The 15,597-nt window shown below is 39.5% G+C and overlaps 1 protein-coding gene across 5 annotated transcripts in view; it reads right to left on the bottom strand.

Moving 5' to 3' along the window:
- Nucleotides 1–15,001, bottom strand: part of LOC107705580 (PTB domain-containing engulfment adapter protein 1-like) — a 51,068-nt gene extending 36,067 nt beyond the window's left edge. For all 5 annotated transcript variants that reach the window (XM_016508909.1, XM_016508907.1, XM_016508905.1 and 2 more), the window contains exon 1: nt 14,891–15,001. In XM_016508909.1, coding sequence (XP_016364395.1) covers nt 14,891–14,945 — 55 coding nt within the window. In that variant the 5' untranslated portion in view covers nt 14,946–15,001. The remainder of the gene's footprint in view (nt 1–14,890) is intronic.
- Nucleotides 15,002–15,597: the final 596 nt, after the last annotated feature.

The following is a 15,597-nucleotide window of genomic DNA, read 5'->3' on the forward strand; positions in this document are numbered from 1 at the left end:
GTTACAGAGTATTTGTTAAATATAAAAACAAAATATATATTGTGTGTTTGAGTGGTCCAGACGCTACAATTGTGTGAGTTTCTTTCTTCCGTAGAACATGAAAGAAGATATTTTGAAGAATGTTGGTAACTAAACAGTTTTGTTACCTTTGACTTTCACTGTATGGACAAAAAAAAAAATCACTGAAATTCTCAGAATACAGGTTAGTCAGGGTTTGGAACGACATGAGGGTGAGTAAATAATGAGAGAATTTTAATTTTGGGGTGAATTATCCCTTTAATGATTGACAAAATGAAATAATCACTGCTCAACTTTGTAATAAGAGCTTTCCAGGTGGACTTTAAGGCAGCGAGAATTATGAATTTGTTCATTTAAACTGAATGTTTGAACTTATTCACAGAAGTTAATCAAAATCGAACATTATTTTTGCTACTGATGCATTTAAAAAAGACTTTCAAAAGATCTCTTTCTTAACATACTTGCGAGATAAGACAGGACTAATAACATGCTTTTTAATGGCTAAGTAAATGTGAATTAAAATCATTGTAATATTCAAAATGTTGTATCTGTGGAAAAAAATTGTGAATATACGTTATCATGAATTTCCATTAGTCCTGGAATGCACTTAAAAGATGCCATGCTAGAATGTGACTCAGGCAAGAAACAAACAATAACAGCAACAAATGTCTCTGCGCATGCTGCCATCCACTTGGCAACAATGCCATCATTACATAAAAAAAAGCAAATGGCGATCATTTATTATTTAGAATCTTGAATAATAAAGGGTTCCAAAAATAAGCCCAGACAGCAGATAAAAGGTAGCCTGGAAAGGCCATGCTAATACCTGGCACATCTCAGCTATAACCAGCACAAAGGGTAAAGTACAGCACATGCCTGTCTGTCACATCACTCTAGCTTGTCAAATTACAATTTAATTGTAATGTTAAAAAGTTTAACAACTTAAGATGCCTTTTTTTTCTTTACTAGAAAAACCACCAGTGTTGTGTGCTTGAAAAAGTTTGACAGAAAAAAACTAAACAAAACAAAACATTTTTGCAGCATATCAAAGAGTTTTTACTTGATAAAAAGTTGCTCAAAAACAATTCTTGGCAAAAAGAAAAGAGGGTGATAATATAGCCAAATATTTATGCATATATGCAATACTTTCAAAGGTACTTATCTCATTTCAAGATACTTTTATCATTTTTAAACTGGCTATCAATGGCTTACTATGGTGCCGCCTCATCAAGTAATAATTATGCAGTATTTTAAGAAAATGCTATAAGCAATGATTAGTAACAGTCACAGTATATGTGCCAAACATATCTGAATAAGAATTCATTATTTTCTCCTTTCATCTTTTCACCACTTTTTCAAAAGTTGGAAAGAACAAGTGCTCTCATTCTAGTGAAAACAGACCGACAGAAATTAGTCTTACTTTCAGCAGATGACTCTGCCAATTAAACTTAAACTTTAATTTAAGTTAATTTAAGAGGGGGGGGAGCATAGTAAAGACAAAAAAAACTTTATAAAACACTTTATATACTGTATTTTATATACTGATGAACAGTCAAATTCAATTAAATATTCAATTTTATTTAAAATAAAATGTGGTAAAAAGGTGGTAGGTAGGTTCTCAAATGAATTAGTGAATCCTTTTTTTGTAGTAAATGAATCATCTGAATGAACTGATTCAGTAAAATGAATTCACAATGCTTCATATGGATACAAAAGTGTACAACTGTGCTTGTACATGCAAATATGCAACATGCAGAAATGAAATGTGCTGTAAGGGTTTAAAATGAGCAGTGCCAACTGTTGTTGTGATTTTCTGGAGGGGTTGGGTTTTGGGGGGGGAGTGGAAACTAATAGGTTTAAAATTATATCCATCCATCTTAGTTTGTGCAGCGCACCTATTCATGTCAACCCAACGGCCGTGTGGATACCGGTTCATAAATGATCTTAATGCATCATGTAGCTTTTTAATCATGTTTTCGTGAACGATGCTGGTTTGATTTTGCACTTAATGAGGGTTACTGTATAATTCATATAATTCAAAGCAGACATCATTTCTTAATAGTGTGCAAGATATTCTGTCCAACCAATGCATTTTTGTCCACATAAAAGGTGCATTGCTGGGTAAGAAACAAAGGCAGGCTGTGAAGTAAATGCCAAATAGAGACCAGAGCATTTGCCAGCCACATAAAGGGCTGTCTAATGCACAAGCACACACACATAAACATTTTCGGCACATATAAAGCAGGGGGATAAGAACATAATGACAATGAACCAAGCCAGCTCAAGTGCTTCACAGCTCACATCAAAAGCAACAGCTTTTATTTAGACACTGCCATAAAGCCTCTGCTTTAGTGCTGCCTAATGCAGATATACCCAGGGCAAGCATTTGTTTGTGGGGTAAATATGCCACCAGTAAATTAGAATGTCTTCCAGAATCCAGACCAGATCCTCTTTGGCCCCAATTCAGAGAAGACCCGGAGGGAAGAAAAGAAAGCTGTGCAGTCAACAAAAACCAAACACAACAACCAAGCTTCTGTGTGACAAAAGCGCATGTACCTAACAAACGGAGTACTACATAGACTTGATTATCAATACGGACAATAAAACTCCATGACTAAACTAACTGGGGAGTCTTGATAGGCAATGGTGAATGGGCCAGCTAAACAGAGGGTAGAGATATATTTATGGCTCTTTCTCTCTAGAGCAGGTCTGGTACAGGAGAGATAAGACCCCTCTTCCATGCCCAGGTAATACAAAACACCTGTAAAGTCACCCTGTGGGCTGTTCAATGGATTAGGGTTGAAAAAAAACCTGAGGGTTACAATATGTCTAAGTCATTATTGACTAAACACACCAGTGGTTACATAAACAAAGGCAGCAAGCACTGGAATGTACAGCGCAGACTAGAATGTGCTTCTCTATGTGCAAATATACCTGGATTATTAGTTAGTCTGCAGAGTTTAGAGTGCTTCATTGTTTTGGTAATGTGGCATAGTGGTTAAACATGTGAACTGGCAACTGATGGCTCAAATAGGTGATCCCAGAATGCAAAAAAAAAAAGATGTTGGTAAGCATATTGACAACAGTTTTGTTTACCATTGACTTCCATTGTATGGACAAAACGGACACAGAAAGATTTCTCAAAATATCCTCTTATAAGTTCTGCAGAAGAAACTAAATCATGTTTGGAATTATATGAGTGTGAGTAAATGATGACAAAATTATAATTTTGGAGTTAAATATCCCTGTAAGACTGCCAGTTGTATTTTTAAACGTCTTTAGGTTACTACAGTATGTGTCATAATAACAAATGTCATAGTTGCATAGAAAACATAGCTAGTTGCATCAAACAATGGTAATGAATGAGGGGCCATGCAAGGCTATGCATCTGTTCTTTTATATGTATATGATCTTTGATTGTGGATGGAAAACTTGTTGCCTTCAAATATTCCAACACTCTAAAAAATGCTGGGTTGTTTCAACCCAACTTTGGGTCAAATACTGCCATCTAAAGGCAACCATTAAATTTTCATAATAGTCTATTGTATGATGGATTCACTCCACAGCTGGCTCTTTATATCCACATTTTTCATATAATCTCACATTGACTGTCTTCTTTTCCCTGCTTTTCCATTTCACATTTACTGTTCACCTCATAGCATTCTGTCTCTGTCTGTACTTTCTCTCAAAGCATAAGATAACACTCTGTCTGAATATTGATTACTCATATAATGGAAACACAAATTACTCCAGAGAAATATGAATGGAAACCGGGAAACCCCAAAAGACCTGCAACTTGCTGCACTGTTCAGGATTTACATCTCAATCTCATACACTGACAGGCAAACTCCTGCATCTGAAAATTAGAAATGTATGAAAAAACAGCTATACATTTCATTACAAATCCTAAACAATGCATTACTAATGATTTCAACACCGAAGTTGAACACATTGCAGCTCATAACTCTTATTTGAATTGCCTTGAACTTGAACAGAATGTCAACAGTCAAAACATAGTGGTAGGTTCACTTGGACTGAACCCTGGCCTGTAAATCACTGTACTGTGCTGCAAACCTAAAGTCTTCTATCAGACAGAAGAGTAAAGGTCTGAATTAACCTTAAAGGGACCTTACCAAAAGCCCACAGTCTATTAATGGACTAATCTTGATACATATCACACAAAAAGCACTTCCAAAATCATTAGATTGAATCTGATTGACTGGCATTATGCAATGGGACTGGACTGGGACTGCTTTGGCATTATTTGAGTTTTTTTCCACATGGTCTATTATAGTAGTATCATTGATTTCAGATGTAACAGCCCCTAAACAGCATGTACAAACTAAATTATTTTTTTGACGCTTTACATGCTGGTCAGATGGGCTCTTCTTGACTGAGTGGATGATTCTTGGCCAGAATAAGCATTTAAGGGTTGAATGTGGAGAGCGACAATCATCATCTCCTATTCTTTTAAACAGGTTTGGTTTATAAATCCTCAATTTCAAGGTCAATTTTGCCAAAAGCATTGTTGAAAACAACCTAGCAATTTTAGTAAACTGTTCACACAAACATTTTGTTTTAGCCAGACAATACACACACATACTGTACTTTCAGCAAAGCTCTCAATCAATAATGTTGCTACATCTCACCAGAAGTGATAACCTTGATGTCAAATTCTATTTGCTTTACAACAAACTGTATATAATAATTCCTCCATCCATATTTGATCATTTGTGACATCTGGGAGCAATAACGCAGATTAATTTAAGTAGCTAGCATTCTTTCCCCTTATGGAACAATAAGTTCAATTGTTAAAGGGGTCATATGATGCGATTTAAATTTTTCCTTTCTCTTTGGAGTGTTACAAGCTCTTGGTGCATAAAGAAGATCTGTAAAGTTGCAAAGACTAAAGTCTCAAATCCAAAGAGATATTGTTTATAAAAGTTAAGAGTCAGCCACACCTACCTAAAACGGCTCGTTCTAACACGCCCCCACATACGAGCAGCTGCACAGCAGTTCCTCTACATAAAGCATTTGGAATTGAACCAAACAAGCAAACATGATGAGTAATACCCTACTGTACTCAAAGGAAAAATTGACCCAGTAAAGACATGTGACAGTTGCCTCAACAACAGCTGATCTGCATTCTGACAAAGGCTGTGGAGGATTTCGGCCTGGCTTGGTCGACTACAGAAGAGCCTGCACACGGCCTCCTTGATGAGTGGTACCTGAAGTGATGGCGTCAACAGTCCTCCAGCCATCGGCCTGCTCCATTCCTGCCGTCAGTTCATGAAGAGCTCACCAGGACGTGGTGCACCCCCTACTCGGCCTGTGTTAATTCCTCTACTTCTACCGCTCTCACCACTGTTGACGGCGCTGAAGAAAGAGGATACAGCAGGCTTCCCCCTCTGGAAGAGCCGGTCGCTGCTCATCTGTGCCCTCCCTCGGACCTGGGGTTGAAAGCCCATGTAGCGCATCCTTCTAAGCCCTGCAGGACTACATCAGCCTTGGCAAACTGGGCTTATTCAGCGGCTGGTCAGGCTGGCTCAGCGCTGCATATTATGGCAGTACTCCAAGTATTTCAATCCAAACTTCTCCACTCCATGGGCAAGCATGGCCAGGATTCTGATGCCTTTAAGGAGCAGCGCACAGCAACAGACCTGGCTCTGCACGCTACCAAGGCAATGGCGCAGGGAATCGGCAAGGCCATGGTCAATTTGGTGGTGCTAGAGCACCACCTTTAGCTGAATTTATTAGAGATCAAGGACGCTGACAAGGTCACCTTCCTCGACACGCCAGTCTCGCCAAAGGGACTATTCGGCCCTGCCGTGGATAGGTTTGCTGAGCACTTTACAGCAGCACAGAAGACACAGGCTCTGGGTCACTTCTTGCCAAAGCGCTCCAGTGCGGCAGCATGTTCAATTCACCAGAAGACCTCATGTGCTCAGCAGCCTGCAAAACCGGCACTGCCTCAGCCTAGGCCAAAACCTGAGCCCGGGCTTCAGCAGCACCCCCAGAAGGCGAAATGTTACCCGTTTCCGAAGCGCCAAGGTCCCCGCCCCAGAGTGACACTGGACCCTTAGCTTCAGAAGCCGTCCTGATCTGCATGCAGGAAGAGGAGAGGGTCAGTTCTTGCAGAGGATGGAACTCCCTTGAAGAAAGCTCACCCTCGCTCTCCATCCCTCCGCTCAACACGGAGCGATGGAAGCTCTATTCTAGCTGGGCCCGTCCTTCTCGTTCAGCGCACGTCCAAGCAAACTACCACTGCTGGATGTGTCAAGCTGGGTTCTAAAAACCATAGAACGAGGCTACTTGCTTCAGTTCGCTCGCAGGCCACCTCGCTCGTGTTATTCAAACTAAAAAAAAATTATGCTCATGTTCTCTGGTACGAAGTAAAAACATTGCTTGCAAAAGGTGCCGTGGAAACAGTGAGTCAGGTTTTTACAGCTGCTACTGCCTCATTACCAAAAAAAAAGGGCGGACCCATTCTTGATCTCAGACTGAACCGTTCGCTTATGAGATGGCCGTTCAAAATGTTAACTTTGAAGCAGATCCTTGTGAGGACTGGTTTTTGTCAGTGGATCTGAAAGATCCTTACTTTCACATCCAGATAGCCCCCATAACAGACCGTTCTTGAAATTCGTATTCAAGGGAGTAGCCTATCAGTACACAGTCATGCCATTCAGACTGTCTCTGGCCCCACGCACTTTCATGAAGTGCATAGACGCAGCTCTTTCCCCTCTGAGACAGATGGGAATCCAAATTCTGAACTACCTCGACAATTGGCTGGTTTTAGCCAGATCAGAACGGGAACTCATCGCTCACAGGTCGCTGCTGCTCAGCCACCTAGAGCGCCTTGGGTTGAAAATCAATCTAGCCAAAAGCTCTTTGTCTTCCAGACAGTGAGTAGTTTTTCTGGGGACAATTATCGTTGCCCAAATGCGGGCATGGATTACATCGGAACACTCCCTGACTATTCAGTGGCTAGTGGCGTCATTCAAATTAGGGACTTCATGTCCCCTAAGGGCTTTCCAGAGGATGCTCAGCCTCATGTCGGCCACCTCCTCTGTGATTTCTCTGGGGCTAACCCAGGGGTAACCCACCGCTGCATCAGAGCCGTGGCCCCTTGGAAAACTTCACACCTGTTTCAAATGGGCGTCTCGATGGGACTGACCTCCAAAAAGAAGGTAGTTACGACAGATGCCTCCAACTTGGGTTGGGGAGCTCTGTACAAGGGCAGACCGGCGTTCTGCTTCTGGTCAAACCTGGAGCAGTGCTTACACATCAACTGCCTCGAGATGATGGTGGTTTTTCTGGCCCTAAAAACCTTCCTGCCAGCCTTAAAGGGGCACCATGTACTGGTCCGCTCGGACAACGTGATGATGGTAGCCTACATCAATCACCAAGGTGGTCTTAGGTCATGCTCCCTTCACAGGTTGGCTCGACGCCTCCTGTTATGGGCACAGGGCAAACTCCTCTCACTAAGAGCAGTTGATGTGCCAGGCAGACTTAACCAAGGGGCAGACATGCTGTCCAGAGACAATGTATTTCCAGGAGAATGGAAATTACATCCACAAATGGTTCAAATGATTTGGTCTGTCTTTTGGAGGGTAGAGGTAGACCTCTTTGCCTCAGAAGACAACTCTCACTGCCCAATTTATTTCTCGAGACAGCGAGATGCCCTGGCCCACAATTGGCCCAGCGCTCTTCCTCAGGTCATCAGACATGTCAGGGAAGTCGTATGCTCAGTCCTCTGGGGCCCCACTCTAGAGGAATCAGATATGGTTCCCTGAGTTGATCCAGCTGCTATCGGCAGCCCCTTGGCCAATACCATTGAGCAAGGACCTGCTCTCGCAAATGAAGGGCATGATTTGGCAACCCCGGCTAGAGTTGTGGAGCATTCATGTTTGGTCCCTCGATGGGAGCCTTTGCAGCTCCCCGCAAGTGTGGTGAATACCCCGTTTACAAGACACCTTTATGCCCTTAAATGGTCAGTCTTCTCTGACTGGTGTACAGCATGGAGCTTGGACCCATCCTCTTGTAATGTGTCCCACATGCTAACCTTTCTACAAGAGCTGTTGGATAAGGGGACTGTCACTCCACGCTCAAAGTCTATGTGGCAGCTAACCCTGCGAATCATTATCTCGTGGCTGGCCAGTCAGTCGGCAAAAACTACCAGGTCATTAAGTTCATTAAGGTATCATTTTTGGCTCATGCCTACAGGAATCCTCAGAAGAATGCTCCACGGCTGGGCTCGCAGGGCGGCTTCGTTCTGCACTTGCTTATAGCAATGCTCTATTGAATGCGTTCCCCATAGCGCAATGAGACGCAACACTCGTTCCCTTATCTCAGGAAACACTCCGGTTACTACAGTAATGTAACCTTGGCTCCCTGAGATAAGGTAATGAGTTGCGTAAGTTGCTGTGCTATAAGGCTGCACGCGAATCAATGACTGTCACTTCATTCGAAAGATTCTGATGATATGGCACTCTGAGTCGGCTTATATAGCAGTAGGCTCCTCCCCTTTCGGCGGGCTAGAGCGCCATTGGTTTGTGCAGATACACAAACGTGAACAAATCAGGCTTCAGTATCAGAGTAAACAGGAGTTTCCCCAAGGCGTGTCAACGCAATGCTCGTTCTCTTATCTCAGGGAACCGAGGTTACTTTAGTAACCAGAGCGTTATGCTTCCTGTTTTCTCCTTGAGAGGAAATGAGTGCATTCTAAAGGAGGTTATGGGCGTCTCCAAGAGCAAAATAGACTTTGCTGGCAAAGTGTACAATGTTATTTGGACCGCACCCAGAGAGACACTCCCAGGAAGTCTCAGGGTGGACACAGGTCTCCCTCAGTCTCTTCCTGTGCACATTCTCAAGCAACAATACCATATGCCTTTCATCTCGCCCAGCTTATGTTCCTCCAAAGCACCTCTAATTTTAAAAAAACTCATCATGTTAGCTCTTTGTCAGACAGTGGCTCTTTTAACAATTTAATACCACTTCTACACCGATCTGGATTTAGTTTGACAGTAAATTCTCATACTTCCTTTGATGGACTATTTTTAGAACTCTAAGGCTTTGTTCAGACAATATATTTGTTTTTTTTGTTTTTGTTTTTTGGAATACTTTGATGCAAATCCATTTAGTTTTTGGTAATATAAACAGTAATCAAATAAATTAAAAAATTAACAGCAAAATCATCACATAACAGTACACAATATTGTCAAGGCTGTGTCCAAATTAGGACCATCAATTATTTTGGTAACTAAGAAACTGTTTAATTATTTTGACAATTAGCCTAATCAAATAATCAGGTAATACTTATTATAAAAATAAAAATAAACAAATATTAAAAATAGACTCAAGTGAACAACAACATTTTATGCTTTGCATTTTAAAGAATGAAAAATTCTTTGTTGAAAAGCATGTGGCAATAATGTTTAGATATTATAAAAATAACACATCTTATGGTATTAAAATACATAATGTAACAGTTTATGACCTGAAATGTGCAACGTCTGGTGTTTTTTAATTACTTGAAGTAGATAAATTGTAACAGAGGGTTTTTTTAATCAATTATTCGTGACAGCCCTAGTCCAAATACACTAACTTATTTTTGCTCACTCTTTCCTTAGCGAACTATATGATGTTCACTGCCTAGTGAGTAGCGAATGAGTTAGCAGTTTTGAACACAGTAAACATGAATATGTGTAAAACACTGCCGCTCAGGAGTTCAGCAATGCAGTGAAATGTCATATCAGACTACAGGGGCAAATTCCCAGACTTCCTCCTCTTTCCAAACTGACTCTCAGTTGTTTTATGAAAAAATCTCTTGTCGTTGTTACTAGCAACCCATGTACATACACCATATATTGACTGAACAAACGGATCAGATTTCACTTGCAAAATGACAGTGCAGACAGTGAATACATAAACATCAGATTTGAAAAACAAAAAGGATTTGTGTATAGTGTCAAAAATATACTTCTGTTTTCATTGTCCCTAATGCTTTTAGAAGCTAATCTACTATCTGTCTACTAACCCATCACCATCAAAAAGACCATTTTATTCCCAGTGCCTAGAGCTGCTATATACTGATATCTTCTTAATATATACTAATGCTATAGTAACAAAGCTTCAAAGAAGGAGACATTTCTGCCAATTTACTGAGGGGAAAATTAGTTCATTAAAGGGATAGTTCACCCAAAAATGAAAATTCTGTCATTAATTACTTACCCTCATGTCGTTCCAAACCCAGTAAGACAACTTAAATGTGTATTTTTTTTTCTTTGTTAAAATACTTTATCCCATTCCAGTTTAACTATAAGTAGGGCATTCGTAGATCGAATTCCTTGAAAAATGACAAAGCGACTAAGGCACTGCTTGTTTGAGAATCCTGACTAGGCCAACATAGCAACATTGGCTAGTTTGGGCCGAGACTATTTGCTTTTCCGGCCAATGACAGATGACGAAGTGTTCTGGAAACCTGTTTTGCAATTTCATTTGGAGATTTTTTTTACAGGTTTTTTTTGCCCAGCACCCCACTTCACACTTATAATTATAGTTACATTCATATTGACAGTCACACATGATCTCTTGTATTATTATAATGACTGTGGGGGTAAATGAGTCACATTGCACTATCCTAATGAATCAATACTAACATTCCTGATAACAAAATGGCATTAAGCAGCCAAATAAAAATGAAGAATCGGTCATAACTTGTTTACTCATTTATTTTTAGATCGATACAGCACCACGCTGAGGGCAGATTTGTAAAGGATCATAGAATTTGTGTGCTAAATTATCAGGCATGGGCCTGTTCCTCATACAAAGGCTTGAAAACGGTTGCTCTACTCAAAATTCACATTGTTAGTTTAAACAGAAATTTATTGGTTTCTATGCTTCAGTGAATTCAAATGGACAACCATTAGACTCATGCAGCACCTGCTCCAGTCAATTACAATTTAAAGCTAAAAAAACTCTAATCTAATTTGGAAGAGACAGCACGTAGACACGCAGTCAGATGTTGATTCACTGGCAGGAAATGAAGCATCAGATGCCGTTGAGTGATTATTTCTGTCTGGATGTTTTGAATGAGAGGGGTATGGACCCTCTCAGCATTCAGTCTTTGTGTTGTACATGTTCGTTTCTATTGTGTGTATGTTGAATGCTGTTTGTGAATGCAAAAGTGTTGTTGGCAATTACAGCTAAGAGAGAGATAGATTTTCTGAGTTACTAATCAATGTCTGGAGAACAAGAGCAGAGTTTAAAATGTGTACGGTAATTTGTATGCTTCTGCAGATCATAATGTCAGAAACATCTGTTTAGATTGAATCTGTGTGCCATCTTTTGAAATATTTTCATACTTTCAATTTGCATGCGAGTTGCAAAATGTGTGGTGATAAAAGCTGTACTTCCCAGGGAAATAACGCTCAACTTTTACTAAATTAGTATTCCTTGGTATAGGTTTCTATCGAGCAACTAAAGACATGTTGCTAATTTGCTCAGGGTAAAACTTGCTGGCAGACATGATAAATAATACTTCCCTGTGCACTAAGGACCTAATGTCAAAGTAAAACAAACCAAATCTAGGATAAATTTAGAGGATCAGATCTCTCTAGACAAAAACATTGCATCTTATTTGTTATTCAAATTATGTCTCATTTGAGGTGTACTTTATCAAAACTGAACGAGTGTGAGAGTGAAAAGCTGTCTAATCACTTTTCGTCTAGTTAGTTACAATCACTCATTTTTACTGTCACAGTAAAGTTTTGTTGAAGAGCTCCCATATAAATCACTGATTAAAGCTGAATTGTAATTTCTGAGTCAGTAGCATTGCCAAACACAATGGGCAAAAATAATGATTATACAAAAGGTTTGATGAACACTCCCTGCCTCATCTGTCATTGATGGCAATATTTTAATTTTTATTTGATAACTTTATATGGTTAATTGAGGTGTGTATATGATGGTTTTTCAGTCCGACTGAGCCATAAATCCGATTATAAACGTATTATTTGGTTGCATGTAAATGTAGCTTGCAATGGTACTGACTTCAGTGAGTCCGTTTTTTTTCAGTAACTGCTTTGAAGGGTTTAGTTCAGTTCATTTAGTAAAATACACTAAATTTATAACATTAAATCAGACTCACAACAATTTTTTGCTGTTGTGCTAAAGATTCAGAAAGGTGCAGGAAACACTGCAAAGTTTAGATAGCACCACAGTGTTTTTAGGGAAAATCAACATAAAATGGTTGACTTATAGAGACTGAGCTGCACGATGACATTACTGAATCAATGATGAACTGACTTTAACTGAAAAATTGAGTGTTTACTATTGTCCTCTTGCATTATCAACACTCTATTTTCCTGTTTAATACTGTAAAGCTGCTTTGACACAATCTGTATTGTATAACGCGCTATTTAAATAAAGGTGACTTGACTTGACTAGAGACATCTTTCTCAAATTATTCCTGTACCTGACTGCATACTCATAAAATCAATCTTACTGAAGAGGCTCCTAGAATATGCAAAAAGTGTGTGCTTTGCTTCCTTTTGGCCTGTAACATCAGGAAGTAATCAGCAGCCAGTGTTCATATCAATTCTCCTAAGACAAAGGCAATACAGTTTCCACTGGGAAAACATTCTGTGAAGGCCATCACACCTGTCTTCCAATCTATAACCCCTCTAGAGTCCAAATCCCATGGCAAACCCCAATTCCACATGACCCAGACAAGAACAGATCCCAAGACCGGCATTGGAACCAGACCACTCAAGTCCAGCATAAGACTAGGCCTATTTTATTCTGTCAAATCATCAAATAAAGCAAGTCTAATCCATTATTGACAGCAATGATCATGAGTACATTATAAGTCCTGCTGAACATGGCAAAGTTCCAAAGAAGGATTTCACATATGCTTATCTCTAATTACCCGGCGTGGATCATGTTGTCATTACATTACAGCATCAGTTTTTGTAGAAACAGACATTGTAGCATGTGATTCTGACATGGCTCATGCTTTTTTACTAACTTCACTTAGAATAAAATAATCTCATGTTCAAGAAATATGAGACTGGTGTAATCTGAAGATTATGCAATTTGTGTCATTTTATTAATAGTTTGATTGAATAACACCTGCAGCAGATCAGTGTTATTTAGAAACGATTTTCCCTTGTCCTGTTAATCATTCCATTAAAATGCATTCAAAGCCTTATGTAAATGTCTTGTCTAAGTAAATGACACATGGCTCTTCAAGAATTATGACAAAAATATATTCATCCTCACGAACGCGAACGATCTTAGCAAATTAAAGAAATATTTAAATTTATTCAGCCTTATGGTGTTTGAAACCCATATGATTTTCTATTTTCAGTGAAGCAAAAATCAAGACAAACTGCAAATGACGTGTAACTATCAAGCTCAAAAGAGTACCATAAAAGTAGTAGTTGCATTCCATCTGTTCCGAAGCCATTACGCCTTTTATTTATAGAGTTATGAATTTTATGAAGTTATTTCACTAAAAGTTCTCCCTGGAATTGCATAACCCTATCGGTTTAACCTTTTTATGATGTAAATATTCTCAATGTACCCCAGATGGAGTTTTGATGGCACCTGAAAAAAGTTTAAATCATGCATAATCCGTGATTTAAAATAAACATACTGTATGTGCTTGAAATGGCACTTCAGTGGTAGCATGTCTCTCTGGATCAATGTGAAAGCCGTCATAAAATGTGAATGTTAATATCAAATGCTTAATGTCATTAATTTGTCTCTTGACTGATCATGATGCTTAAGGTTTAAAAATATGGAGGTGTGAATGAGATCTGAGAGATGTAACAGGGATAGATGTCTGGTAATTAGGACTTTCCATCTGTTCCGCATACAAAGTTACTGTATGGTATGGCTTCAGAAGTTTAGAAATATTGGACATGAACTATATGAACTGCTTTTATTGTGCTTTATGGAGATTGGGAGGCACTGGAATGCTTTAGTTTTATGGAAAGGAGCTGCTTGCCTTGGACATTTTTCAAAACATCTCCTTTGAGTTCCACAGAAAAAACGAAGTCATATAGGGTTTGTAAATTTGTAGACTTTAATTTTAACAAAGCATTAACAATTCCTTTAATGCTAGTATAGCTGTTTTAATCATGAAATTTCATTTTGAATACAATTATATGAGGAGCATGAAGGTGCATTTATTTAGCAAGTTCACATTTGATTGAAATCCTTCTCAGAAGCAAATGGATTTACAGTCTGTGGAAAGAGTCTGGCAGCCTCAGTTATTAAAGCACAACAACAGCAGCTTGCCTGAAAATGTCAGAATGTCATTATGCTGTTCTCTCGTTTTCCTCTGTCAAGGGCAGCAAACGGAGAGGGACACGGAGTCAGCAATACCATTATGAACATTATTCTGTCTGTGTGACTGCTGGGGTCCGTGGCTGAGCTCTGGGTCAATGCATTAGGCTAATGCACAGCAAAACAGTGCTGAAACCACGGAACAGTTAAGCCGTATGAACTGAACAACAGAACTAACTTTACAACGCGGCGATCAAATATACACGCGCATATGCACGAGCTTCACTAATACACCTGCCATTCTACTTATACAGTAAATGAAATGTTTTAGAACAAAAAACATCGGAAAAGCCCATTTAATTGTGATTGTTTCCCTTTGTTATCTATAACACAAGTAAAACAGCAGTATAGTTATAGAATAAATGTAACGCGTAAAACACAGCATGCAACAGATTCACACTCAAGCAAACTATTTTTATGCCTCTGTTATCGTTGAAACATGCCTATAATAAAAGGTCACAACATAAACCATGTATTTACCGCAATAATAATCTATTGAAAGAAACGGTAGTTCTCTTACAAGGAATGTTGATTTTGTATTTATTCCCAGAAAACCGGAGCCCGTCCAGTCGCATCTGCAGCGAATGGCTGGAAAAGCGCGCGCGTGTGTGCCTGCCTTTCCCTCCGCGCGCACTCCAGCCGCTTAAAAAGTTTAATGACGTCAACCGGGCATTTAAAACGCCGCTTTTTTCGTAGGAATGTACGACGTGCTGTCTGCCTTAAAGGGACCGCGCAGCGTAAAGACCCATCAATGAGAGACTATATAAAATCAACTGTTGAAAGTGTAGGTTCTTTCTTCTGTGAAACAAAAGGAGAGCTCAGGGGCCGTTCAATTGGGCTTCTTGAGTGTCTTAAAAACGCAGCGCTCATAATGTGAGCAGTAAGAAGCAAAAGTAAAAGATGTCTATCTAGACAGGAGTATGCTGATATACAAAAAACAATCAGCAGTATTATCCACCTTGTTTTTGGACTTAAAGGGGTCATATGATGCGATTTAAATTTTTCCTTACTCTTTGGAGTGTTACAAGCTCTTGGTGCATAAAGAAGATCTGTAAAGTTGCAAAGACTAAAGTCTCAAATACAAAGAGATATTCGTTATAAAAGTTAAGAGTCAGCCACGCCTACCTAAAACGGCTCGTTCTAACACGCCCCCACATACCTACGTCACGATGTGGGAAGATTTGCATAACACCACCCAAATGTTCACGCAAAGAAAGAAAGCGTAAC

This window comes from Sinocyclocheilus rhinocerous, unplaced genomic scaffold (assembly GCF_001515625.1).
Source record: "Sinocyclocheilus rhinocerous isolate Xijiao unplaced genomic scaffold, SAMN03320098_v1.1 scaffold504, whole genome shotgun sequence".
In the NCBI taxonomy this organism is placed as follows: Eukaryota; Metazoa; Chordata; class Actinopteri; order Cypriniformes; family Cyprinidae; genus Sinocyclocheilus; species Sinocyclocheilus rhinocerous.